The sequence below is a fragment of the Corylus avellana genome, chromosome 9 (genome assembly GCF_965113065.1).
Source record: "Corylus avellana chromosome 9, dhCorAvel1.hap1.2, whole genome shotgun sequence".
NCBI lineage: Eukaryota > Viridiplantae > Streptophyta > Magnoliopsida > Fagales > Betulaceae > Corylus > Corylus avellana.
In genome coordinates this window covers 2,180,288-2,207,677 of record NC_142498.1, presented here as the reverse complement: position 1 = coordinate 2,207,677, position 27,390 = coordinate 2,180,288, and the positions used below count along the sequence as shown (strand labels likewise).

The following is a 27,390-nucleotide window of genomic DNA, read 5'->3' as shown; positions in this document are numbered from 1 at the left end:
TAGTTACAATCTATCTTCTTGTCTCCGAAAATATCTCGCCCCTTCACACTCTCCCACTACACTGTCGAATGTACGGAAGGTCGAGATCATCAGATCTGATCTTCAAGTAACCCTCTGTTTGTTTCGCGAGAAAACGAAGGAAAAAAAAAAAAAAATAGTCAAGTCACACAGCATGCTCTCTTTTGAGAGGGTATCGGTTTGTGGGCAGTGACAGATCACAGGAATAATGTCAATGCCAAAAGGGTTGCTGCTGACAAAGGTGTATTCATTTCTTGGCTGCTCTGAGTTTTCCTGCAAGTAGTTTTCAAGGAAAACATGGATCAGATACGGAACACGATAAAGCGGCATGAAGCATTGTTCAAGGAACAGGTACGATGATGCTTCATCTTGTTCGTGGAACTTTATATTTTTCATTCCATGTACTATTATTATTATTATTGTTATTGGTTTGGGGTGGTTTGAGGATTTTCTTTGAGTTTGCCATAAGAAGAACAAAAGGGCTTTGGGTGGGGGTTCAGAGTATGGAGATACTTGAATTTGATGCTGAAGATAAAAAAACCAACTTTTTTATGCATCCTGACATTTCAATTATTTAGAAATGATTTATCCCAAATCTTCATATGGATGCTTGTATGTTGTTGTTGTCAAAATTATGAAGTTATGAGAATTGCAGGTACAGGCTCTGCACAAGCTGTACAATATCCAGAAATCAGCAATGCAAGAAATAGGAAGAATTCACTCTCACGCCCAAATTCTGGCTTGTAATTCTAGGAGTTTTTTACTTGCAGATGATAGATATAGTGGTTCTGTTTTGGATGGGAAACACCTGAGGCCATCCTATGCTACTGGTCAAGCTTATAAGGATGAGTCGCCAAATCTTTCCTTGCACCCTTTCTATGGATTAGATCATAAAGGATGTGGTTCATCATGTATGGATAGCAGAGGGGTAGAAACTCTTCAAACTGCTCAAAGCAAACCGATCAGAAATTTTGATCTTGAAAAACTCCCAGAGGAGTATATGGATGAATCTGAGAATCAGATTGAGCCAAACAAGTCTAAAATGTCAGATGAAAAGTCCTTTTTGGTGAAAAGAATGGCAAACACTGATGGAGATTCGTCTGTTGGAGCAAATTTATCTGCCATTCAAGTGGATTCTCCAAGTTTGAAGCAGACTTATCCAGAAGCAAACTTGAGAATACTTTCAGTAAATGGTCAAGAGATCGTTCAAAAGTTTTTCCAAGAATGTACCATTGAAATTAAAACATCACAAGATTTCCCAAGAATGTTCTTGCCTGCAGTTGGCAAGTCAGCATACCAGGATGCAAGGCACATCGAAAAGCAAACATTGTTGCATCAGGTTATCTCTTCGTCCTCTGCATTTGAAATTAGTTTTCAAACTTTCTTGAATGATTACAGCATTTTACCTAATTTTATTAATGTAAACTCTGCTGAGGACATCTTTTATGCACACACAGCATGCACTTGCAAAGGTGACATTTAATCATGCAGTACATTTTACTGGTTGATTGATCTTTTGCTGATTCTGCTTAGGCAATATACAACAACTGTATTACATGATGATTTTGACCATGAATTCTATTGCTAAAATAAGAGGAAAATTCACTTTACCCTCCTAAAGTTTGAGTTGTTTTTCAATTTGAACTCCAATGTTTACAAATTTGCAATGTCCCCCCTAATGTTTCAAAAATTTGCAATTAAAACCCTTCGTTACTAATTGCCGTCTAAGTACACGAAAATTGCTAGCATAAGAGCAGGTGAGAGGCAACTGCTCATTTTCTTTTTCACTCCAACACCCACACGACACCCAAAAGGGGTTCAAAAGGGGCTGACGAGAAAAAAAATCAAAACAGGCGTTGAATTTTAATGAGGGGCAATTACGTCATTTCACTAAATAGGTTGAGTGCAAAATTAGGAGACACAACAGAAAAATCCCACGTGAGACGCACGTGATGTCATTTTTGTGTACTTAGACAGCAGTCACGGCAATTAGTAACAAAAGGTATTAATTACAAATTTTTGAAACATTAGGGAGGTACATCGCAAATTTTTAAATATTGGAGTTCAAATTGAAAAAATGCCTCAAACTTCAGAGGGGTAAAGTGAATTTTCCCCCTAAAATTAATTGGCAATAAGTATGTATTATACAGATGATTTCTATCCATGGCATTTTGCAAGATATTTTTCAATGATCGTTTGAGTGTTCTTTTATAGATGGTTTCTTCCGTTAGGGTAGAAATTCAGATGAAAAACAAGGTGAAAAAATGGCAGAAAATTGGAATGACAAACCCACTGCCCCCATAGCCTATTTATAGGCTTCCATGCATCTCTTCATGAAGGGTTGTCTCTTTCATGAAGAGATGCACCTCCTCATCTTTGTAATCTCCATGGAAGTTATCACCATCCGTGGAGATTATAGGGTGCAGGGCTGACCACCATCGTCATGGTGTGATCACTCATGTACACTATCAACCTTTCTCCTATTTTCATAGTTGGACTGGCTGGGTAATAAAAATTGAAACTAGCTTCTCCTTGTATGTGCGAACTTTTTCTACATATTCAATCGGAGAAATTTCATGTTTGTGGAGTCTATGTGAAACATGTCATTGGTATGTTTCTTCTTTGTTTATAAGAAAGAGTGTCATTTTTTTATGTGTTCATGAAAACCTCAAAATTTTTATTTTCTTGGCAAAGGCCTGGAGAAGTCATCTTCCATGGCTGCGGGCTATTCCTTGAGACATATCACATTGAAAGTGTGCACTATTTGTAGGGTCTTAAGTTTCTACCTATCTGTATGATCAGACTTTATCTCTGCTCACTCAAGAATTATTTCTTACATGTTTGTTCTTTCCAGGGCTCGTTGAATTTCATGACCCCCACATGTAATCCTGTGAATTCTGGAAAAGATGATCCTGAAAAAGTCCCAGAGCAAGCCAATGGTCTTATTGTGGAGGGTCTTTTCCCAAAGGACCCTGCCATCTTGTCTCAAGGTTCTTCAACCCTGCCATATAGTAAAGGATTATTGAACCAAAGGACCCTTTCCTTGAAAACAATTTCAGTTTCAGGAAATCAAGATTTGAACTCATTTCCTTTGACCTCACAAACAAGCACAGACAATGAAGATGAAAATCCGAATGACTCGGATAATGGAAGCAACAGCATTCAGTCCCAATATATGAAGAGCTGCAAGGACAAAGACATTAGCATTGACTTGAAGGATACTTCTGGACTTGGTGATGCTTGTTGTGAGGCGGTTCAGGCAAGCAATGGTGGAGAAGAAACTGTTCAGTCAGAATGTGAAGAAGCAGCTCCCCATGTCATCAAAGATGGTTCCAACCCTTTGCTCTGCTCCACTCTTTCTGGTTCAGAAACCAAACACATCGATCATAGTATGTGTACAAACTCCAAATCTACGACTGTGGCATCCTCAGAAAAACCAGATCTTGTGAGAGAAGGCAATGAGCATCTGAAAGATAAATCAGGTGTGTGTGAAACATGTGAAAATATTGCTGCAGAGATTTTGCTCAGTATGGCACCCTGCACATCACAAGTTGATCAACAACTGCCTGGCACTCAAACAAAGGCTGAGCTGCTAAACTTCAGTTGTCAGAGAAGGCATGCAAACAATTTGCAAGGTGGTGGTGGTGGTGCAAGTGAATCCATAAAATGGCCAAAAACTGTTAATAGAAGGAGCACCAGGAGAAGACCCAGATAACTAGTTTGCTAAAATTTGGTCCATGTAAAGTTCTTTACAATCTCTCCTACATAGAGAGCTTGATTTCATATGGCTTGGAACATAAATACCATTAATGCTATGTGATCGTGCTCCTGTACAAAAGGCTTTTTGTTTATGCAGTCTGTTAGGAAATTAAAGCGGTTATGGAGTTTTTACCAATAGCACATTAATATACATAGTTGAACACAACTCTAACCCAAAAGCCTAAACTAGTGGGGTAAGGCCCACTTAGATATATTAAACACTCTTTTCTTTTATATTTTCTTAATGTGGGACACAACACTCACAAATGCACTCACAACACAGTTGTATATATATATTTTCTTTGGGTGGCTTGAGCCCTAGATAGACTTCATATATACAAAGACTAATGCCTTGTTTCCTTCTTTGCCTAGCTATGTGATTATGTGCATGTGGTAGTGTTAGAGATAAAGATGATAAAAATGCACATGTAGATGCTAACACACAACAGCTTTATAGTGTTGGCAGCTGAATCCATTACTTATTTGTTATATTTGCAACAACTTCCGTGCAACTCAATTTATTGCTTGTTGGATCAACACCCCTTCTTAAAAACCTATACAAAGCTTTATCTAATGCCGATAAATGCTATGAGTACTAATTATCTTACTAATAAATGCTTACTAAACTGATGTGTAATTTATTTATTGGAAAAAAACAAAACAATTAATTAAGAGAAATATAACGAGTACCAATGAATAAACTACACATCAGTTTAGTAAGTCTCTATTAGTATTTATAATGCCGTCCATCAACTAAGACGTGGAGTGGGGTAGAGGCTTATGATGAAGAATTTTCAGAGTTGATAGCCAAACAGTCTAAGGGAGTAGGTCAAGGAACTCACTTGTTTTTAGCAGCTTAGGAGGTCAAGCTCATTTGCAAGAAGATAGTGCATCTTACAACCTTTCTCTCTTTAATTGCTTAGATTTATATAAAATTCAAATAGCTTAATTTTAAAAGATCCCCATTCAAAAACCCATCCTACCAAGTAAGTTGGTCGAACAAAATAACCTCTAGATTGGGCGCTGCTCACAATCTCCAATAATTTTTAGTCAAATAATAATATACTTACTTTTACTTCTTTACACAATATTTTTACGTCAATAACTGACTTTTAAAACTACCATTTAAACCACCTATAAGCGTAGAAAAATTGTCTAAAAAAGTGGGAATATAGTAACATCCTCCTTTTTTATTTTTTTATACTTATCAAGTAAAAACATTCCTCCTTTTTTTTACTTTGCACAGGAATAGGGAATCTGGATCCTAATGGAAGATAGCGTGAAGACTTTTTATTTTTTTCCTAAGCACGAAAAATGGCACTTCGGTTGCTGGGACCCTTGTATGCCAACGTGGCAGAGTACACTAACGTCCTGTTTGGTTTGAAAATCACCAAACAAGAAACAATTTTGTCTCTAAACAATGAATCAATCAGATTCAGGCCCGTCCATCCCCAAACTTTCTCACAACCAAACACGTCCCTAACCAAAGAAAAAGAAAGGAAAAAAAAAGAAGAAAAAAGTGGAAACTCCGAAAATATTCCACAACCTTCCCTTTGCCTCTTCCCTAAGCTTTCAAACACCCCCCCCGCCACCCCTCCTCTATCTTCCCCATTCGAACGATCCTGCACAAAACTCCAACTTGGTGTACCTTTCTTCATCTCCAATATGGCAAGCAGAAGGGCTTCAAGGCTCACCAAGTCCCTTTTAGCGGCCTCCTTCAACGCCTCTAGGCCCGCGAGGCTCCCACACTCTCAGCATCGCGCTTGCACAGTTTCTGGTTCCACTTGCAGTTTTCTCGGTAATTCTGTCTCTTCTCTGTCTCGGCCTCTGGTTTTCGGCAGAGTTTCGGATGGAAATGTCGCTTCGGCTAAGTTTCTGGCTGACACTTTCACGCGACGCCAGTTTCACTCTTCCACTCCCTCCTACTTCGCCGCCAGCTCGTCTCAGGTTCGAAGAAGATATTCAAACCCACAAATAAAAATGCATACTTTCATGCAATACATAGATAAAGAATGTAACTTTTTAATGGGATTTTTTTTGTATTGAAGATATGAAAGGCCCCATATGGGGTTTTTGCTTTTAGTTTGGTTTTAGTTTAAATTTTTGGGTATGGTATGTATTGAGAAAGAAAAAGAGTAATACAGTTGTTGGGTTTTGGTTATATCAGATTTGCTATCCATCATTTGAATTTTGGTAGTTTAGTTCAACCCATTTTGCTTTGCGATTGGGGTAACACTTTAGTTTCTTGTTTTGACACATTGGAGTTCTCGCTTCTTGTCTGGTACAGATTTTAGCATGGTGTGCTACCTATGAAGCTTTTTTCATTCTCTAATGTATCTTTTGTTTTGTTGTAAGGTTACTCAAGCAGGGTTCACTGAGATGGCATGGGAGGGAGTTATTGGTGCTGTTGATGCAGCACGAGTTTTCAAACAACAAGTGGTGGAATCCGAGCATTTGATGAAAGCCCTTCTGGAGCAAAAGGATGGCTTAGCCAGGAGAATATTCACAAAGGCAGGACTTGACAACACGTCAGTTCTGCAGGCTACAGACGACTTCATATCCAAACAACCAAAAGTAGGTAATTTGATGATTGATGTTTTTATTTGTGCAGGTTTGGTTCTCATTTATCTTAGTTGCAGGTGATAGGTGACACTAGTGGCCCTATAATTGGCTCACATCTCAGTAACCTCTTGGACAATGCCCGAAAATGTAAGAAAGAAATGGGGGATGAGTTTTTGTCAGTAGAGCATCTTGTGTTGGCATTCCCTTCAGACAAGAGGTTTGGGCAGCAGTTATTTAGCAGCCTCCAGCTCAATGAAAAGGACTTGAAGGATGCTGTTCAAGCTGTTCGTGGAAGTCAGAGAGTAACTGATCAAAGTAAGAAGCATACCTCTCACTGATATTTTGCCATCTTATGACAAGAACAATATGCCCGAATTGCATAAGAAACTAATCACATATAGTTGAAAAAAATTCTAAGAAGCTGCAAAGGATAGTCTTTGAACTAAATTTATTACCCTATCATTTAAGAATATGAAGTATAAGGCAATGGCTAGATCTACAAAGCACGAGTAAAAGAAAGTACAAAGATTTGAAAAAACAAAGATGTTTACAACTGGTATGTTGGTTTGCTCAAGAAGGTCACTCCTGCTTTTCATTTTTTCTCATGCGAGGCATTTTTGTTCCAATGTGGATATTGAGATCTGTATAGATCGAGATTTTTGTTGCATATTCTTTTGTAGGAATATATTGTTACCATTATTGAATACTGACATCCTTGCTTTCCAGTCGCAAGGTAGTTGATGCTCATATGATAACAAAGCTGCTAATCTTGATGCTGAAATTCTAATTCTTCTCGAGGAATCTATTAAACTTCTTTAACTGATAGCAGCGACGGGGGTATTTAGATGTCAAAGAACATATCATGGGAGCATTGGGATCATCTTGAAAAACCTTTTCCTCTCTTTTCCAATGTTCCACTTTGAGTTGACCTTATTTGCATTGTGATGTCACATCCTTGGACTGATTTTGTTATTTGTTGCCTTTATCTCACATATTTTTCCTGTCTTATGTAGATCCTGAAGGAAAATATGAGGCATTGGAGAAATATGGGAATGACTTGACTGAACTTGCAAGGCGAGGCAAACTTGATCCTGTTATAGGACGAGATGATGAAATTCGGCGTTGTATCCAGATATTATCTAGAAGAACAAAAAACAATCCTGTTATTATTGGTGAACCTGGTGTGGGGAAGACTGCAATTGCTGAAGGGTATGTTTTCGGAAGTATGTTTTCACTTTCAGGAAATTTTGCCTCATCATAGTTCTTGTACAACTACATGAAAATTGTGTTTTAGGTGATTACATAATTTTAAGTAAAATTTTCAGTTTTCAGTTGTTTTAATGTCTTTTTGATGCTAAGTGGTACAGATTTGTGAACATGTATCTCTGAACGACTTTACAGGGCATACATTTTTACTTCAATGACTAGCTGGCTGTAGATTGATGTAGTGCTGATCTTAGATGTAGTGCTTTTTGTATCTGCTGCTATCAGACAGTTCACTTCATTATCTATCCTTCTAGTTTAATTCAATCTATCTGACCAACATCAAGTAATTAATAGAAAGAAAATAAAAAAGGTGTGCTTTTTTTTAAACCTTTTCATTTTTGTAACTTTATGTTTTTGCTGCAAGTTCAAATCATGATAATGATTCTTAAGTTGACAACATTTTGCCTACTAATTAGTTTTAGTGAAATGCTTGTGTGGTAAATTGTCAGTCGAAAATTTATGGCTGGCAGAGCAAGAACTGGATAGTGAAAAGGAAATCTACTGACGGCTTATTCCATCAGAACTACATATACTGGGTATGAGAATTTTAAAGTTAATGTCTATATGCGGAGAATGTTGTTGATGGACAGTGTCCTCAACTAAGTATAGCTTATGTCACCTGCTTTCCGCTAATTCTTTCTTCTTTCTGCTCCCTTGTAATTTTCGAATGTGAAGCCTGAAATACTGTTATGGAGAAGGCATTTGATATGAACAATTTGTTCTATCTTGCACATATAAAAGCAAACTATTGAATATTGTTACAGAACAAGATATTTGGTACAAATGGCATATGGTGCTTTACTGATGATATCTTTAATGAGGCTTTGGTTCAACCCAAATTTTCATTGATGATATGAATAAGATACTTTGGTGACATTCTTAATTCTAAAATGATATCTTTATGTCCTATTATGAATTAATACCAATTAGGGTGCACATTTGAATTTGGTGTTTCAGGTTCAAGTAGTCACTGTTTTCTTCTCATGATGTTTACTCATGCTGCCAGTTTGAAGTGTTGGTTATATTAACCATTTCTCTTAAGAGATATGTTACAATCATCATATCTTATTGATTGAACATATTTTGAATATTTTCTTGTGACATTGATTGTGGGGTTATAGGGAACTTCCTTTTTGCACTAATAATCCCAATATCAATTTTCAGATTAGCTCAACGGATTGTGCGGGGAGATGTACCAGAACCACTGTTGAATCGGAAGGTAGTTAAGTTCTTTTGTTTTAATCCTTAATTATTTTTTTATGATATGTGGGTCCTCTCTCTAGCTATATTAACTGCCCAACATTGTCTTTCTTGAGCAGCATTTACTTGCCTGGAAAGCTGGTTTTTAGAGTTTGGATTATTTTGTTTTTATTCTTTTAGACTACAGTGCACTTAATAGAATTTAATGAAGCAAATGGATGAGGTCCAATTTGCTTCATCATAAATATTTGATGGCTTAGCAGGATCCAGGATATTGAGATTTTAAAATTGATAATTGAATGTTGTACAAGACTGAAATGATATAACAATTTTCCTTTCCATCAGAATATAAGTCTCCCACAGGCCTTCATCCAATTTTTTTACCAAAGATTCAACTATAATACTAATCCCTAATTAACTTTTTTTTTTTTTTTTTTTAAAAAAAAAAAAAAAATTTGAATCTGATCAACAGTATCTTAGATCCAGGAACGGATGGAACAGATTCAATAAGAACGGGCCTATTTTAGATCTTTGTTGCGGTATGTCATGATTGCCATGATAATTGGTTATGATTGTAAGTTGTAGCCTTCAACGGAATATTATTTTGGATTTGCTAAAAATCCAGTTTTTTAGATAATTGTACAAATCTCAGCGGATGGAACTATTCAGGATCTGTTTGTATATGGATGCAAACTAAGCTTTCTGTATGTGTAATTGGATGTTGCTAAATTTACTGTGAAATGACTTCATTGTTTACTCTATTGTTTTCCATGATGGTAAACGATAAAGTTGGATTTGGCGTTTTATCTTTTATCCTACAGTTAATCTCCCTAGATATGGGTTCATTAGTTGCTGGTGCCAAATTTCGTGGAGACTTTGAGGAAAGGCTGAAAGCTGTCTTGAAGGAGGTCACTGCTTCAAACGGGCAGATTATTTTATTCATTGATGAGATCCATACTGTTGTTGGTGCAGGTTTGTGCGCTATATAATTTGCTTTGGGGATAGATGTTGTGTAGAATCTGGCATATGTACTGTCTTTGTTACTTTTTCTGTAGCATTTAAGCAGGTGCCTTGAGCATGATTGATTTACTACATGAAAACACTTGTGAAAATCAGTCACATTTGTATTTGTATGTGCACCCATAATCATGTATCTAGACATCTTAGTGTGGTGTATATGTTTAGATGTACAATGTAATGCATTGTGCACTCTTACACTGTATCTATATGATAGCCATGTTGATGATCTGTGTGTAGGTGCTACCAGTGGTGCAATGGATGCTGGGAACTTGTTGAAACCGATGCTTGGGCGTGGCGAGCTTCGATGTATTGGGGCAACTACATTGAATGAGTACAGGAAATACATTGAAAAGGATCCTGCACTTGAGCGGAGATTTCAACAAGTGTTTTGTGCTCAACCATCTGTTGAAGACACAATATCTATTCTTCGTGGATTGCGAGAGCGCTATGAACTGCATCATGGTGTTAAAATATCAGACAGTGCTCTCGTTGCAGCAGCAGTTCTAGCAGATCGATACATTACAGAACGTTTTTTGCCTGATAAAGGTAAATAGTAACTTCAAGTGTTCAATATTGATGGCAATGTCAGTTGGCTTTAGTTTTATTTTTATCATTTTCTTGTCTATTCAGTCACATACCAATTATTGTTATTATTATTATTATTATTTTTGATAAGTCAACAAGAGCTACATTCACATACCAATTAATTGAGCTGTGATGTTATAAATGGATAATAGCCCATTATTTATTTACATTAAAGAGTTCAAAAATTTATGGAGAGAGAGATCATTTTTCCTCACGGATTTGGAAGCGCTTTTTTTTTTTTTTTTTTCAATTTTTAAGCTCTCTCCCCCCACCCCTTTTTTGTGTGGAACTTTCTTCTTTTTAGAGGAAAAAGGGTATTTTTAGAGGTTTATTTGAATTACATCCTTTGATAGATGTTGCAACAGTGTGCTGTATGGGTGGATTTGTCCAAGCATTGAAATTTCTTGTGATGAGTAATGTAGGTTTTCTCCCTTGCTTTGCTACAAAATACTGGAGAGCAGTCAGAAGTCTAATGGAGGAGCAAATAGATTTTTTCTTTCTCTTTTTCACCCTTTGTAGTCCACTACATTTGGCATAAGCTTGGTCTCATCCAAAAAGGAAGTTTTCTGTTAAAATCATGAAGTTTTCCTTGTCTCAGTTTCTCTTTGTACATTTTCTAATTTAGCTTTTCCCTTTCAGCCATTGATCTTGTTGATGAAGCTGCTGCAAAGCTGAAAATGGAAATCACTTCTAAGCCTACGGAGTTGGATGAGGTAGACAGAGCTGTTCTAAAGATGGAGATGGAGAAGCTATCTCTGAAAAACGACACCGATAAAGCATCCAAAGAAAGGTTAAGCAAGCTGGAAAATGATTTGACTTTGCTCAAAGAAAAACAGAAAGAATTGACTGAACAGTGGGAACATGAGAAGTTTCTCATGACACGGATAAGATCAATTAAAGAGGAGGTAATTATTCAAGTAGTGTAGAATTCATTGACACTAGAGCACCTTCACATTTTATTTTTTTTTCCCCGTGTTGTCATCTCTTTTTAATATTTGCAGATTGATAGAGTTAACCTAGAGATGGAAGCTGCTGAGCGTGAGTATGACCTTAATCGTGCAGCTGAACTCAGATATGGAGTTTTGATGTCCCTTCAACGTCAATTAGAAGAGGCAGAGAAGAAACTTGCAGACTTCCGGACGTCTGGAAAATCTTTGCTTCGAGAAGAGGTCACTGATCTTGATATTGCTGAGATTGTAAGCAAATGGACTGGTATACCTTTATCAAATCTTCAACAATCCGAGAGAGACAAGTTGGTGATGCTAGAAGAGGTTCTTCACAAGAGGGTGGTTGGTCAAGATATGGCGGTTAAATCAGTCGCAGATGCTATCCGACGCTCGAGGGCAGGATTATCTGACCCAAATCGACCCATAGCAAGTTTCATGTTCATGGGCCCAACTGGTGTTGGGAAAACAGAGCTTGCAAAGGCCTTAGCTGGTTATCTTTTTAACTCTGAAAATGCTCTTGTCAGAATCGATATGAGCGAGTACATGGAAAAACATGCAGTTTCGCGCCTGGTTGGGGCCCCGCCTGGTTATGTTGGTTATGAAGAAGGTGGGCAGCTAACTGAAGTGGTTCGTCGAAGACCTTATTCTGTAGTACTCTTTGATGAAATAGAGAAAGCACACCACGATGTCTTCAACATTTTGTTACAATTGTTGGATGATGGAAGAATAACTGATTCTCAAGGAAGGCATGTTAGTTTTACGAATTGTGTTGTGATAATGACCTCGAACATCGGCTCCCACTATATACTTGAGACTCTTAGCACACAGGGTGACAAGAAAGCAGTGTATGATATAATGAAAAAACAAGTTATTGAGTTAGCTAGACAAACTTTCCGCCCTGAATTCATGAATCGAATTGACGAGTATATTGTGTTCCAGCCTCTGGACTCCAATCAAATAAATAAAATTGTCGAGATACAGGTGATTAATCTTCTCCATAAAATACTCTATTGTATAAGCTTTTCTTATATATTGCTTTAGTGAGACTTATGCTTATTCTGACGGTCCTTTAATGCCTTCAATAACCTACTGCAGTAGAAGATCCTAATGGTTGGTTGCAGTCTTGTCGTTAAATAATAGTCACTTATTTTTATGACCATCTAGAGGAAGAATGAGATCCTATGGCTACATTTAGGATTATTGTTCACATGTAACCTTGCACGGTTGACCTGTCGAGTGAGATATATCCAAAATTCATAATTCCCTTGTCGGGGTTACAAAGAGTTATGCTATTGTTGACATCAATTTCACACCGGCTAACGTGATGTGTTTTAAGCAGTTTTTCATATCAGCCACTCAAAAAAAAAAAAAGTGTTAAGTCACTTAAAACACATCACTTCAGCCGGTGTGAAAATGGTGTGAAGAGTAACATTACTTGGTTACAAAGGGAAGGATAGATTGAATCTGAGTTAGGCTATTTTAACTTTCTTGAACATATTTAATTTAACCTTGGCCTGTTTGTATGTGTATGTGAATATTTATAACTGTTGCCTTTAATACAGCAATCTAAATACATATTCTGTTGTTTTTTCTTCTTTTAATTATTGCTAAATGCAATACCCTTATTAGCAAAATCCATTTTCCTTTGTCATAAAAGTTGCATTTTAACACTTGTCATTGCCCTTTGCAGCTGGATCGGTTGAAAGAGAGGCTCAAACACAAGAATATTGATCTTCATTACACAATGGAAGCTGTAGAGCTTCTTGGGAAGTTGGGTTTTGACCCGAACTTTGGAGCAAGGCCAGTTAAGAGGGTAATACAACAGTTGGTTGAGAATGAAATTGCAATGGAAATCTTGAGGGGAGAGTTCAAAGAGGACAACGCAATCATTGTTGACGCCGATGTGTCTCCGTCAGCCAAAGAACTTCCTCCTCAAAACAGATTGCGCATAAAGAAACTGGAGAGCTGCTCTGTAATGGATGATGCAATGGCTGCCAATGATTGAGTTCGCGTTTTGGAGCCTGTAAACGTTGTGAATAAATGACCGGGTTCGTGTTTTGGAGCCGTAAATATGGTGAATAAAAGGTATGCATCAGAGTTTATGTGCTTTTTAGTCAAGTTGTGTAGCTACTGGCCTGGTTTTCTTAGGACATGGAAACGTTGTGTACTTAAAACCTTTTTGTTAAACTTTCTGGACAACACACAAGGTTTTGCAGAGGCACCCAAAGAAGCATCAAAGTGTGTTTGAAGAGATACAGGATTCCTGGTGATTTCTTAGTGAGTAATTGTGCTTCTTTTTACAAATTTAGTTGACTTGGATTGGTTCAAGTTTGAAACTCATCTGAGAGGTTTCTTTTTTGGTAGAGCTCATGTTCATAGATTAAATGGAGAAGAGAGAATATTACGTTGTTTTATTCATATAGATATATACCAACCAACCATGGTGCAACAACTTGAGTACCCAGCTGGAAAGGTCCTTTTCAATTAGGGAAAAATTAAATTTAGTCTTTATCAATTGATGCTGTAGCTTTCCTTTGACAAGTGAAGATTGGTAACATAAAATAAAGGTGTCATGTGAGAGAAAAGGGCACATACGAGAGAGTCACATAACATTAATTGATTGGTTTGACGTGGCATACTGTAAATCTGTCGACTTATTTGTTAAAAATAAAAACGTTATAGACTCAATTTGATTTTAATTCCAATTCTTCAAAAAAAAAGTTTAAATACATAAAGTTTATGTTATTAAGAAATTTTTTATCTTTATGTCATATTAAAACACATTTTAGAAGAATAATAATAATAATAATAATAATAAACACTAAAAATAAATAAATAAAAACATTCACAAACGGATTCTTCAGGTAGAGGTACAAAAAATATGGTCCAACAATGGCAATTGTGGTCCGAAATGGACCACAAACGGACAATCATGAATCTGCAAAAATATGTTCGATCTACCAAAATCCAGGACCACAAAAATGATGAAGAAGAAGAATAACAATAACAACCTCGGTAGTCTCTTTGTATCTTTTGTGTGATATGCTTCCAACATTTAGAGATACAAATATAACCAAGGAATTCAATTCAGTTTTTTAAATCAAGACATTTATTATTAGAATACATGCTTTTCACAATACTCTATTATTGGTTGACGTTTATTTGTAAATATGATAAGTGTTGGGTAAACTATCATGTCAGTTTGTAAGTAATTTATAAGAAAAACTTCACGAAAACTTATTAAACTTTCACGCGTTTTAAAATTATTCTCAAAGTTCAAAAATTCTTAATTTAGGATATCGACTTTCAATTGTTTTGTAATGTCCTCTATTAGCCGTTAGGTTTTTCTGTTAAATCTTGTCAAAATACCCATACTTTTTTATTAAAAAAAAAAAAAAAAATTGCAAAGACTTAGATGTGGGTATTTTTGCAAATTTCTTTAAATCCTTGAAACAGACTGGGGTGGTCGAGCCACCCCAAAAGGTAACTGGGTGTGGCTCGACCACCCCTATAAGTTTCGGGGTTGGCCGATCCCCAACGGTTTGATAACAAATCATTTTGAGGATCGGGATCCTAGTAATAGCTGAGAAATTGCCCATTAGCTTTTTTTTAAAACCTTGGCCATTGAAACTAATCCAATGGTCTACAAGTTCTCACGTATCCACTAATTAAAATTTAGTATTTTGTTATTTAAATTTTAAAAAATAAATATAAAATAAAATAATAAAAAAAGTTGGGGTGGCCGGCCACCCTCTATGGCAAAAAATGAGGTGGCTGAGACATGGGGGTGGCCAAAGCCGGGCCACCCCCATGGCCCTAGGGGGTGGTTTGGTCACTCCTAGGGCCAAAATCCAAAAATTATATTTATAGGTTTGGTCTTAAGAGGTGGCTAAATCACCCCTTGGGGTCATGGGGGTAGGGCCTCACCCCTTTGGCCAAACCCAAAAATTTAATTTTTGGGTTTGGCCAAAGTCACCCCCATGTCTTAGGTGGGGTGGCCGGCCACCCCCTATGGTAAAAATGGGGTGGCCGGTCACCTCAAATTTTATTATTATTTTATTTTATATTTATTTTTTAAAATTTAAATAATAAAATATTATATTTTAATTAATGGACGCATAGCAGGTTGTAGACTATTGGATTAATTTCAATGGCTAATATTTTCAAAAAAGCTTATGGACAATTTTCTGAGCTATTGCTAGGATCCCATATCCCCATTTTGAAAGTATTATAAAAGTTTGGTTTAATAAAATAAGTACTTGACCATTTGATGGACGTATATGGATGGTATGGAATAAATCAACAAGCAATGGTCTCCATCATATGTGTATAGTATAGAATGGTCTGAATTTGTGTGGATGAATAAGAAAACGACCGACACCTTCCAACCAACAGGTTTGTAATTGTATATATTATAAGAGAGAGAGAAGGAGGGGCCCATCGGGCAGACAAAAATTGTACTCGTGGCCTCTGAAAGTGACCCCTTCATTGTCTTAAGTGACACAAGCAGCCCTCCAACTTTCCATATTTGCATCTCATGCCACTGCCCTGTTAGTATACGTCTCTACAGATCCGCACTGACGTCACTCACTTCCACCAACTTTCCATATTTTTATTTTTTTCATTGATAGGTAGAAAAAATAAAAAAAAAAAAAAATTGATGGAATGAAAGGGGGGTGATGGTTGGTTTTGGATTTATTGTTAGATCGCCGAATCATCTTTTGAAAATTGAGCGTTTGGAGTGATCGAATTAGGTTTGGAGTGATCGAATTAGTTATGCATCTAGCCGTCACCTCTTAATACTACTGTTTTTTCTCTCCCTCTCAAAAAATAAATAAATAAATATGCTTATAAAGTTTGAAAAATTCCTTTAATTTTAGTGTTTTTATAAAATGGACCCTCAAAATTTTAATTTCTTTTTTGTTTTGTCCCACTCTTAAAATTTATAGTTATGCCCATGTCTCAATCCATCGTTGTGAAGGCTAGTTGTCAATGATTGAACTTTGGTAGGTTTGTTGTATGCTACAATTAGTAGAAACCCCAAGGTTTCAATCTTGACATTGGCTTGTCTCCCATGAAAAAAAGATGAAAGTATTTTATGTAATAAATTGTTATATGAATCTGACAATGACACTTGTAAAAAAAATTCTTAAATAACGTAAGAATAAATAGCTTATTAAATTTGTAAAATGTAACGTAAACCATGGGATGACTCGAAATGAAGAGGAGTTGGGTAGTATTTACACAGCCCAACATAAGATTACTCTAAAAATCCCAGAAATCTTCATCCAAACAAATCAACCAGAGAGAGAGAGTGATTTCTTCATGTCTCCCCAATGAAAACTGTTCTAAAAATGATGTAGTAACACTTGTACAATATGATTATATATATATATTTAAGGCTAATATTTAATTCACTAACAAAAAAAGCTACAAAGGACCAGAAACCTAATAAACCTTAAAAAAGATTCTGAAGTCTTCAACCTAGTACTAGTAATAAACCTTCCTGGATATTTAGCTCCAAATGTCTCCTCAAAATGGCAAGCTCTTTGAAGTGGAGCTAGATGTGAGGGACTTGAAATGGTCTGAAGGAACAAAGTCCTGAGGCAAATTTGCCCTCTTCACAATTCTCTTCATGTTGTTCTGCAGACTCTGTTGGACCAATTGCTTCACTGCCTTTTTCTCCTCACTCATCATCATATCTTCCACCTCCCCCGCATTTGGGTTCGCAGAAGATGATGATGCAGACCCGCCACAAATCGGAGCCGACACCGCCGCACCGCCCGAATTCCCGCCGTAATTCTCGGATACTTGCTTCCCTTTATCCACTCTCAAACACTCCAACATCCTTGAAGCCCTCTTCTGGGCCAATGTGCTACCCAAAAGAGTTAGTTCTAGCAAGGAAGACACGATTCCTGCCTCTATCATTGCCTGCCTATCACCATATGCTTTGTGTGCCATTACCATCAAAATGTAAGACGCCTTCTCTTGGCAACCCGGCGAATCGTTCCAATTCAACGCATCGACCAATATCGGGAATGCGTCCGGGGCACGGCTGATTGCCTTTCGGCCTTCCGGGGTGGATACCACATTGCTGAGGATTGCTAAAACCCTCTCACTCACTTCCATGTCACCCAGCGTTTTCAATAGAAATGGGATCAAATCGGTCTCCAAGATGACTGAAACGTTGGAGGCGAAGATGGAAAGGTTGTAAAGCGCACGGAAGGCGTCTTGCTTGGCCTGGGGGCTACTGCTCTGAAGGGTTTTGACCAAGAATGGGATTGCACCCGACGATCCGATCACCGGTTTGTTCGAATCCAATGCGCTCAAGCCAAGGAAATTGGCCACTATGGCTTCCAAGACTGATGGGTTTGGATCGCCCGGAGATTCAATCAGCTTTAGCATATTGTGAACACCTCCAGCTTTCACAATGGCCGCTTTGTTCCTGCAAAAGGTTCCAAACAAGAAGTGGATAACTGAGAATCAAACGTGATTAATAATGCAGCAATTAATTAATAAATATAAATTAACACGAAGAAAAGCATGGCGTACGAGCATTCGCTAAAAGACATAAAACTGAATTAGAAAGGGGAAAAAGTCAGATTTTTTAAGGATTGAAGAGAAAGAGAGAAATTCAACGATAAATAAGCAAATATTTAAAAAGAGAATTAATGCAAGTTAATTATAGGTAACAACAACACCGAAAACGACATGTACTTTACAAAATTACCTGTAAATACGGAAATTAAGACGCTATTAGAGCGAGAAAATGACAGTTAGGGAGCTAAAAAAATAAATTTAAAGAAAAAATAAATGTAGTTAATACGAAAGAAACAAATCAAACAGAGAAAGTGACAGAGAATCAGATTCCGATTCAAAACGGAAAAACTCACACGTCGTTGCCGATCCCGAGATTGAGCATCGCATAGAGCGAGGCGATCTGAGAATCGGCGTCCTCTGAGTCGAGCATTCCGACCAGGGGAGGGATCGCTCCGAGCATAGCGAGCGTCACTCTGGCCTCCGAGTCCTCCTTTGCGCGTAGCCTCACGCTCCGCGCGGCATACTTTCTCGTCGCCAAGTCCTCGGCCTGGAGGTCCCTGGCCACGCGCTTCAGCTCCTCCAGCGCGTCCTCCTTCCGCTTCGTCTCCGCGTCGCTCTCGGCCTCCGGCGAGTCCGCCATGCTCAGAAGATCCGCGAGCTTCTCGGACCTCACCGCCTTCCGCTTCTCCGGCGCCTTGGCCGTTGATCTGGCGGTTGCGACTATAAATTCTTCCTCCTCGCGGCGACGGTTACGTTGGCGGGATCCGCCGCCGCAGCTGACTGCGTCAAATATCACCCGGCGGAATGCAGAACCGGAGAAGACCGTCCATAGACGGGAATGTCCCCCGGCGTCGGTGGCTGGTCGGTCGAGGATCAATGACGCGACGTCGTTTCGCTGACACTTGGCCATTTCGTCCTATGACGTGTCAGGCCAACTACATTGCCAAGAAAACCAGTACAAAACTTCTAGAGAAAGAGAAGAAGAAGAAGAAGAAGAAAGTGTTAGGTTTTGTTTGGACAGTTTGGTGTTTCTTTATGAGCGTTTCAGTGATCAGAGACAGAGACAGTGTGGGCTTTTGAGTTTTTTTTTGTATTATAATTGACTTTCTTTGTTTCGTTATTTATTAGTGTTTCAGAGTGACGGTAAAATTAAATGGTTTTATTTGTTAAATGGTTTTATTCCAGAGAGTGATGCAGCTAGCTACTCTACTACTCTACTACACCTTTTATTATTAATTTTTACCAAATTGACATCTGTTAAATGTTTTTACCTTTATTACCCCCCATGTGACACGTGGGGACTGATAAGTTTTGTCGTAAAATAGTTATATATAATAAAACCTAATCTTATCTAAATATTTTCTTTTGTTCACCATAATTTGAAAATGGGGGACAGTTGGTTATGAATCATATGATATTCTTATAAAATATATTTATAAATATAAATATAAAATATCGTAAAGTGTTTGGCATTACGATTTAAAATACATATAATTTAAAATAGAAAAAAAAAATTACAATTTCTATAAGTAGACTATGAGGTTGCTTATTTGAAAATACGCGAACGTTTTAAAATTGCACTTATTAAAACCGTTATCTCAAACGAATCCTAGATAAGAGTATGTGATATTGAATTTCTAGCTGTTAATTTGTAGAGTCATTACTCTTAATAAGTGAGTGGATTGCATGAGATCTGCTCTAATAAGTGAATTTCAAAAAGATTTTTTTACATTTAATGCTGAAATTGCTAATAATACCATCAACAAACTTTCTAAATTCATATTTAAAAATAATAATAATAATAATAATTATAGAAATAGGCTTACAGAAGAAGCCACACCTGAGTAGACAGAACAAAAGAAAAGGAGATTGCAAAAGAAGCCACGTCTTTGAATACTTTTTCTCTGCATAGGGAAGTGTGTCAGTTGTAGTACTAGAGTGTATAGTACTAACACCATGACTACCATCATTTCCGTTTTCTACGCCGTCCAGCTAATCTGTACAGCAGAGAAGCTTCCTGCTGTCCCATGCTTGCTCAGGGGTCCCCACCACTCAGTGAGGTCAGCTGCCGTCTGATTGGAGGTGCATGATAAATAGGGTAGACGAGGAAGTAAATTACGCATGGCGGTGATGGAAGGATTTGCGTATGTGTGTCAAAGTGTGTGCAAAGCACTCTGACTTCCGTGCAGATGGGTGGGTGCCCAGGGAGCCGACCCTGATTATGACCCAATATGCTCTAATACCGACTATTTTTTATGAGATAATTCTATATCCATCTAATTTTTTATTATTTGAGGGAAAATTTTACTTACCTCATAAAATTACGTGACTTTTGTAAACGCTCTCTCAATATTCAAAGCTTTTCACTTTGGTGTATTGAACTTTGATTTCCTTTCATTTTTTCTCTTTTGTTACATATTGCAGTTAAATTAAATGGTGGAATGAGTAGTTTCAATAAGGGTATTTTAGTAATTTCACACATTTCCGTTAAAATTTACTGTTAAATCCTAATAGAATGGGGAAAGTGGAAGGAAATCAAAGTTCGATATACCAAAGTGAGAGACTTTGAATATTGAAGGGTATTTGCAAAATGCGCGTAACTTAATAGGGTAAGTGAAATTACCTATTTTTTTATTTTTACGTTTTATTTTTTTCATTTTAATATCCATTAAATTTTTAAAATTATGGAACAAATATTGGTTATGTCAATTTTGTTTCCTTCGTATTGTCTCAATAATGGCACTTGAAATAATATGTTAAAGGTAAGTGCAAGCTATAAGGGGAAAAGAAGTTAAAATTGCAAATTATAACCTGTTATTTTCCCTATACACCAGCCTGAATAAGAAATTAAATAACAATGGGTATTGTGGCATGAGACTATAAAAACTTAGGTCACAGCCAATATTGCATTAATTATGAACTTTATTTATTTATTTATTTTTGCAGCTAGAGTTGCTTAATTTGCAGCATTAATTTACCCAAACCATGGGCTTTCAACCACCCAACCAAGCAAATTTAAAGTTCTCAATTATCCACTACATAATGTGCCCCCATTACTGCTAAGATTATTACAAATCATAAACACAATTGGATAACTTTAATTTAAAGTATCTTATTATAAGTTTTTATGTGATTTTTATTGTGAAGATGAACGGACGGACAATCAATCAAACAGCAGATGTGTTCAGTGGACGTTTTTCATTCTTCACCCGATCCATTAGGTAGGGGTCAATTGAAGGTTGTCACGATACATCTCCTACCATTCCTTGATATAGCTACATGTCAAGACACTTTATTTGAGACCAAAATTTTGTGTAATAGGACTGCTCAAATCTCATGCGAGATAAACATGTGATCGACTAGTCTAAACTTACCCCCCAAAAAAAAGAAAAGCTTGGCTTTTAATGTGGGAGCAAGTAAAGGTAGTGATGGCAGCTTTAATTGTGAATTCGTGATAAAGAAGAGAAGGGCAAGTGACGACAACCAAGGAATTGAAAAAAGGTTAAGGGAGGTACGATGGATCAGGATCCCCAGTTATTGCTGAAGAATTTTTTTTTTGTAAATTTGGACCATTGAATTTCATCCAACTGTCTAAATGTTACCATGTGTCTCATTCAAAAAATATAATTAAAAATTAAAAAAATTAATTTAATAATATGGGGTGGCTGACCAACCCATTTTCTCCCATAGGGGGTGGTCGGCCACCCCATGTCAGCCATGGGGTTGGCCAAAGCCACCCCCCAAGGGCCGGTTGGCAGTGGCCGGCGCCACCCCCATGGCCCTAGGGGGGGTGGCCGAACCATTGCCTAGGGCCATGAGGGTGGCGCTGGCCACCCCCAACCGGCTCTTGGAGAGCCACCCTCATGGTTGGGCTGAGGTGGCCGACACCCCCTATGGGGGAAAATGGGGCCACTCCATATTATTAAATTATTTTTTTAATTTTTAATTATTTTATTTTATATTTATTTTTTAAAATTATTTTTTAAATGAGACACGTGGCAAGATTTAGACCGTCCGATGATTTCATCCAAAAGTGCAAATTAACAAAGACAAATCCTTAAGCAATTCTCCAGCTATTGCTGGAGATCCTGATTTGGGGTACGATAGCCCTTGCCACAATCGTACAATACGAACCCTACCATCTCATATAATATGTATGTCAAGTCACGTACGTTTGATTATGCACTCTCAATGATGCTGACCGTTCGATTAGGTAGGTCATCCACTTCCTTTAGATGGAGTAGATCAATCATCAATGCCTTCCAGTCATGTCCAATTTTGTGCTTGGCTGGGCATTGGTAATGGGTAATGGCAGCCTCGTGTGATACTTGTTTGGAGTTTTTCATAAAAAGTCTATGTGTTTAGACTATTGGAGCATTTATACAACTTATTGTAGTATGGACAGTCTTCTGAATAACTTTATTCTTTTCCGAGCCAGAGCAGCAGCAGAATAGTCAATGCATCATACCACTCTTTTTAAATGATATATTTGATTCAAATGTGACTTCTCGTTTGGCCCAGTCATTTCGGTGACTTATGCAGTTATGCCTCATAAAAGCTATGAGTGCATTCACATTGTTATTTTGCCAAAGATAAATAAATAAATAAAATCCTCTTAATTTTTGTTTGTTTGTTAGCTTTCTTTTCTCCTCTACTTTTATGTTTATTTTCTCCCAAAAGCATAATATGACCATTTAATTCAAAAAATATGACCTTTAAGAGAATGTGAATTTTTTTAAATATAAATTTTGAGAAAAGAGGATTTTTTTTTTTTTCAAAAATATAATTTGTGATTAAGCAGAGAAGGGCAAGTACACGACACTTATTTTTATAAAATGTGAATGGCCACGTGAGTAAAATGGAGTTGTCTCATTTGCTAATACTTTTTAAGACCCTTTTTTTTTTTTTTTTCTTTTGTTAAAAACCAAAAGCATTAAAAAATAACTCAACACATAATAAAACTTACAAAACACTCAAAATTATTATCACCTTTATGTCACTCATAACCTAAAGCCAAGAGAAAAGTGCTACACATACTCTCAAGTGTTCACTTCCAAGTGACAGTAGAATTCACAATTTGATAAAAGCATATATAACATTTAATGGTAATTTTCATTAGAGCATCTCCAACAATGTTTCTAAACTAACTTTTTAGTTAAATTTAGCTATTTTGTTAATTTTCATGCTCCAACAGATATTGTAAAATAGAAAGTTTTTCTACTACTGCTACAGTGAACTTTCACATTTACAAGTTAATGTAGCAACTTGTAAGTATTATTTTATTATATTTTCTATTTTTTTAATCTTACTCTCCTTCTCTCTTTATCTCTTTTCATGGGAAAGACAAGAAAATGATAAAAAATTAATAAAATAATATTGAAAAATAATATTTAATTAAAGTAGATAGTTAAAATAGATGTTCTTATTGAAGTGTGTAGTGAAAAACTAGTAACTAACATGAAAAAAAATATATATTTTGAGTAGTAAAATGAAAACTCTTGCTGTAGATGCTCTTGCCATGCCAAGAAAGAATATAAAGCATTTACAAAAGCAAGCAAAAAAGCCTTCTAAAAAGCATTTGAAAATGAGTAACCCAAGCATTGGGCCTATTAATAACCCACTACGGCACTCAACAAAGATAAGGAAAAGAAAGTAGCAGGCAATACATGATGTCGTTATGCAAACAGAAGAAAAGGTTAAAGCGAGCATCTTTGGCAGGTATAAAAGCCCGCACAAAAATGCGTAATAGTATAACAATTGTCAGATGAACGTTGTAATATTAAGACACATACATCTTCTTTCATTTAGTGAACATCTACAGCTATTATGAGAACAGGTACCAGCCACCAAAAAAATCCAAAACCCATGTACCTGATTTCACAAATTAATAATGCTTAGCGAAGAGACTAAAATTCTACTTGCTTTCTGTAATAGGGAGATACACGCCTTCAGCTGCCAACCAAACATTGTCAGCACGTTTTTCTCGGACACCGCAAACCTGTACAGACGCATAGATTGTTAATGGATAAAATTCAAGTTGAGTAAGCATAGTTCCAGTAATGTAAGAGGGCATGGGAACCCTGAGCAGTATGAAACGGCAAATTGCCTTTAACTGCTGACGAAAGAAATAGCAATTTCTTGTTCTCACCTCCTGCTGCCCTCCGGCAATGCGTTGGTATTTCTTGTCATGACTATGCAGGTAGCCGCCAGTGTCCACGTGTTGAAGCCGAATCCTTTGATCTTGCTTCCAAGTCTTCCCGCTCCCTTCAATCAGCAGCCTATGAAAAATGGCACCAGCATGGAGCATTAATCATAAACAAGACTAAGACGGTTAGGTTAGCATTCTAAAAAATCATTCTAGGTCTCACCTCCAATAATCCCCAGTGTCGGTTTCAGTCTCTCCCCCGAAGCAGCTCACCTACACTCAGCAGTGCAACTTGCATTATAAAATTCGAAAGTCATAGATTTCAGTTTTAAATGGCACTTTCTCCACTTGTCAAGAGGTGAAGTCATAGGATATATATATATATATATATATAAGTAAATCTCAGATTCAATAGCTATTATGAGGCCAGCAAAAGTTAGCAGTTTTAGTCAAAAGTCATATCTCTGAATGCATAGAGGATACTTACATTTGATCTAATCAAACAATCACTTACAGAAAATCACTTTGTAATAAATCCACAAACTGAAAAGTGATATGGCGACTAAGAATATATAGAAACTCACATCAAGAAAGCATATCTTGTCTAAAATGAAAAGCCCGGAAAAGCTTTACTTTAAGAGGGAATTTCTCAGAGTAGAATTAAACCCAGAAATATCTAACAAGAAGATGAAAATGTCAAACAAAAGGGGAATTAAATAAACTCATAGGCACAGTCATGAGAAGATTTCTGCTACATTCAAAAAAAAAAAAATCACCTTTCATTATCAACTGAAGTCCTTACCGAGTTAGGTAAAAAAAAGTTTCTTCAAATAACAATTAGATCCTTAAAACTGGATTATACAGGACAGACACAAACTTCCAATGCAAGGCAGACAAACATTTCTTTTCCACTCCAGATTTCCATAATCAAATCTAAAACAAATTAACAATCAGATGCTCTTCAATTTAAGACAATAAGTCTAAAGCCAATAATTAAGCCATGAACCGTGTACCTCAGCAAAAACAAAATTAAATTAGTTTCCCAACATAAGTACTTGTTAATATATCGCAACGGCCAACATGCGGCACAATCCTTACAAGTTTGCAGCAGTTAATTACTATCATGCCTGTGTGAACAAACAAACAAACAAACTTTGAACAACCAGCATAAGCAGTTCTGCCTATAATCACTAATAGGAACCAACATGTATTAGGACAATTGTGCACAATATGAAACAAGATTGCTCAATCAATTTCCAAACACCCCACAAAAAATAAAAATACTCAAGTCAAAATTACTGGAAAATTCTGCAGTGCATGAAACGGATATGAAAACATACAAAAAGCAATGAAGGACCTATACCAACCTCTAGGTTGCCTGTTATTGGAGATGCATGCAAATGGCTGTGCAGCCATTTCCTAGTCCTCATATGTTGCAACTTGATGATTGTCCCACTTTTAATGGCGTCACCTTGTTTGGAAGCTGTTCCTGGCTGAGGTCTAACAATCTGAAAATGAACATTTTATATCAAAGTCAAAACCTTAACTTGACGCATACAATAGGGATTAATTTTCTTTATCTACTCTTCCTTGCAACAAAGTCAGCTGAAGGACACATCCAAGAAATTGTGTCCAAAAAACAAAGACATGCACAAACACAGCTTGCATCACTTTCTTGAGTGGCAGGCGTGAGGAAAAAGACTCATGGTGAAGTACTTGTGCATTTTGAACCCTTGTATGCATTGCAAGTCCCAATACACTCGATCCAAGCTAGCGTGTTGTTTAACTAATTATAGGGACACCGAACCAGCCCCTACATAGTCTTCAACTTGTTTGGATTAAAACTTCAATAGTTTTTCGACGAAAACACTTGATATAGTAAAAATCCTTTGAATCTTTGTAATTTAATCAACACAGTTTCTTGTAACAACAATTAAATAAAATGTAAAGAGACAACATAAGGAAGATAAAAAGTGTTACAATGCTAATTAAATCATTAAATTCAGAATTTTCTATCAGCTCAAACCTTTAACATAAATGATGATTGACATGGCATCAAAGTTGAATTCAAACTCTGCCTCTACAATTTATCTCCATTTCGGTTAAATATTCTACATATCGAGTGAATTTCACTTTGTTGAGGGGGAGTGTAAACAATATTAATTAAATTATTAAACACATTATTCTCTATGAGCTTAAGCTTTTAGGATAAGTGGTGCTTTAACAAAAATAAATAATAAATAAATAAATAAAATGGACACACTCGCACAAGCATACATGCACACCATATATATTTATATATCCACAGAGAGAGATGATACCCAGTAGCTATTGGCATCATCAACGTTAGGAAACCCAGTAACTGATTGTTGCCCACTACCAGAACCATATGGTACATCATGGGAGTGCAACCGAAATTTGGTCTTCTCGTGCATCAGCTTAAGAACTGCCCCATAAGTAATCTGCCCAATAAAAATAAAATTAAGAATCAAATACCAATACTAAGACTCCAAATCCAATTAACGTTTGTTTGGTTGCAAGGAACTAATAAATGAAAAAAATTAAATAAATTAAATTAAATTGCACTTAAATCACAGTCCGAGACCATTTGAATTAGGTTTCCACTTGGTGGGGATTCTTGTTCACGAGAGAATTTTAGTGAACGACTTGTTAAATGGTTTTTTCTTCGCTCATTCATAACCCCAACACAAAATTCGTGTGGTTCAACAAAATAGTCTGTTATGTTCCGTAGTAATTGTTTCTTACTTTCGATAAGCACGTCAAATTCCCTTATAATGTTTCAACATTTTCTCGGCAACCAAACTGTTCCTTCGTTCCCCCTCTTTTTCCCATACTTTCCAAGGAACAAAACAAAACAATGAAAACGCTTCTCAATCGTAAATATTGATATGAAGTTTAACGAACCTCGACGCCTTCAGAGGAAGCAGCGGCGGAGGCGGGGGAAGAGTAGCCGTAGTCGGGATCGAGGCCGAGGAAGAGGAATAAAGCGAGAGCGAAGAATCCGAGAGCCATGACGAAGAGCAACCCTATGAACCAGTTCTGCTGATAGAAAGGTAAATCGGCCTGCAACGACTTTCTCGACTCCCTGTACACGATCCGAGCCGCTCCCGATGTAGAAGTCCCCGACGGCGAAGCAGAAGAAGGAGGAGGTTTTCTTCGAGACAGGCCCTGCGACCCTGAGGAAGCCACGGTGAGGAATTATCGAGAGCGTGACTGAGGTTCGTTAGAGTTCCGATCTCTGAGAAATGGTTTTGGTTCAGAGAGATCTGAGTCTGTGAGGGAGAGAGAGAGGGGTTGAAGAAGAGCCTCTGGAATTGACGAGGCCGT

At 37.1% G+C, this 27,390-nt stretch overlaps 4 protein-coding genes across 5 annotated transcripts; 2 read left to right on the top strand and 2 right to left on the bottom strand.

Moving 5' to 3' along the window:
- The first annotated feature begins 23 nt into the window (after window positions 1-23).
- On the top strand, window positions 24-3,898 carry LOC132189531 (uncharacterized). The gene is made up of 3 exons (XM_059604273.2): window positions 24-369; window positions 674-1,357; window positions 2,873-3,898. The coding sequence occupies exons 1-3, from the start codon at window positions 316-318 to the stop codon at window positions 3,731-3,733; spliced, it is 1,599 nt and encodes a 532-aa protein (XP_059460256.2). The 5' UTR covers window positions 24-315; the 3' UTR covers window positions 3,734-3,898.
- Window positions 3,899-5,371: 1,473 nt separating this feature from the next.
- CLPB4 (casein lytic proteinase B4) lies at window positions 5,372-13,608 on the top strand. Of its 2 annotated transcripts, XR_015909075.1 has the most exons (11): window positions 5,372-5,724; window positions 6,133-6,351; window positions 6,417-6,654; window positions 7,353-7,548; window positions 8,770-8,824; window positions 9,627-9,777; window positions 10,063-10,371; window positions 11,050-11,315; window positions 11,412-12,338; window positions 13,048-13,442; window positions 13,565-13,608. XR_015909075.1 is itself a non-coding variant. In XM_059603745.2 (10 exons), the coding sequence occupies exons 1-10, from the start codon at window positions 5,443-5,445 to the stop codon at window positions 13,360-13,362; spliced, it is 2,958 nt and encodes a 985-aa protein (XP_059459728.2). In that variant the 5' UTR covers window positions 5,372-5,442; the 3' UTR covers window positions 13,363-13,608. The 2 variants fall into 2 exon arrangements, 1 of the variants encoding a protein (XP_059459728.2); XM_059603745.2 differs by having other exon boundaries at window positions 13,048-13,608.
- Window positions 13,609-16,715: 3,107 nt separating this feature from the next.
- On the bottom strand, window positions 16,716-18,981 carry LOC132189833 (U-box domain-containing protein 45). The gene is made up of 2 exons (XM_059604639.2): window positions 18,251-18,981; window positions 16,716-17,802 (listed from the first exon to the last, which is right to left on the bottom strand). The coding sequence occupies exons 1-2, from the start codon at window positions 18,805-18,807 to the stop codon at window positions 16,890-16,892; spliced, it is 1,470 nt and encodes a 489-aa protein (XP_059460622.1). The 5' UTR covers window positions 18,808-18,981; the 3' UTR covers window positions 16,716-16,889.
- Window positions 18,982-23,588: 4,607 nt separating this feature from the next.
- On the bottom strand, window positions 23,589-27,390 carry SDF2 (stromal cell-derived factor 2-like protein precursor). The gene is made up of 6 exons (XM_059605573.2): window positions 26,968-27,390; window positions 26,364-26,504; window positions 25,410-25,550; window positions 24,266-24,315; window positions 24,046-24,175; window positions 23,589-23,895 (listed from the first exon to the last, which is right to left on the bottom strand). Exons 1-6 carry the CDS (start codon window positions 27,073-27,075, stop codon window positions 23,812-23,814), a joined length of 654 nt encoding a protein of 217 aa, XP_059461556.1. The 5' UTR covers window positions 27,076-27,390; the 3' UTR covers window positions 23,589-23,811.

What these genes read in the sequence shown, in the direction of transcription:
- LOC132189531 (XM_059604273.2), top strand. Translation starts at nt 316, where the DNA reads ATGGATCAGATACGGAACACGATAAAGCGGCATGAAGCATTGTTCAAG. An exon ending in AAGCATTGTTCAAGGAACAG is followed by an intron (nt 370 to 673) that starts GTACGATGATGC and finishes TGAGAATTGCAG; the next exon opens with GTACAGGCTCTGCACAAGCT. An exon ending in AGCAAACATTGTTGCATCAG is followed by an intron (nt 1,358 to 2,872) that starts GTTATCTCTTCG and finishes TGTTCTTTCCAG; the next exon opens with GGCTCGTTGAATTTCATGAC.
- CLPB4 (XM_059603745.2), top strand. Translation starts at nt 5,443, where the DNA reads ATGGCAAGCAGAAGGGCTTCAAGGCTCACCAAGTCCCTTTTAGCGGCC. An exon ending in TCATATCCAAACAACCAAAA is followed by an intron (nt 6,352 to 6,416) that starts GTAGGTAATTTG and finishes TCTTAGTTGCAG; the next exon opens with GTGATAGGTGACACTAGTGG. An exon ending in ATAAAATTGTCGAGATACAG is followed by an intron (nt 12,339 to 13,047) that starts GTGATTAATCTT and finishes TGCCCTTTGCAG; the next exon opens with CTGGATCGGTTGAAAGAGAG.
- LOC132189833 (XM_059604639.2), bottom strand. Translation starts at nt 18,807, where the DNA reads ATGGCCAAGTGTCAGCGAAACGACGTCGCGTCATTGATCCTCGACCGA. An exon ending in CTCGGGATCGGCAACGACGT is followed by an intron (nt 17,803 to 18,250) that starts GTGAGTTTTTCC and finishes AACCTTTTGCAG; the next exon opens with GAACAAAGCGGCCATTGTGA.
- SDF2 (XM_059605573.2), bottom strand. Translation starts at nt 27,075, where the DNA reads ATGGCTCTCGGATTCTTCGCTCTCGCTTTATTCCTCTTCCTCGGCCTC. An exon ending in CAATAACAGGCAACCTAGAG is followed by an intron (nt 24,316 to 25,409) that starts GTTGGTATAGGT and finishes TGCTGAGTGTAG; the next exon opens with GTGAGCTGCTTCGGGGGAGA. An exon ending in GACACTGGGGATTATTGGAG is followed by an intron (nt 24,176 to 24,265) that starts GTGAGACCTAGA and finishes CATTTTTCATAG; the next exon opens with GCTGCTGATTGAAGGGAGCG.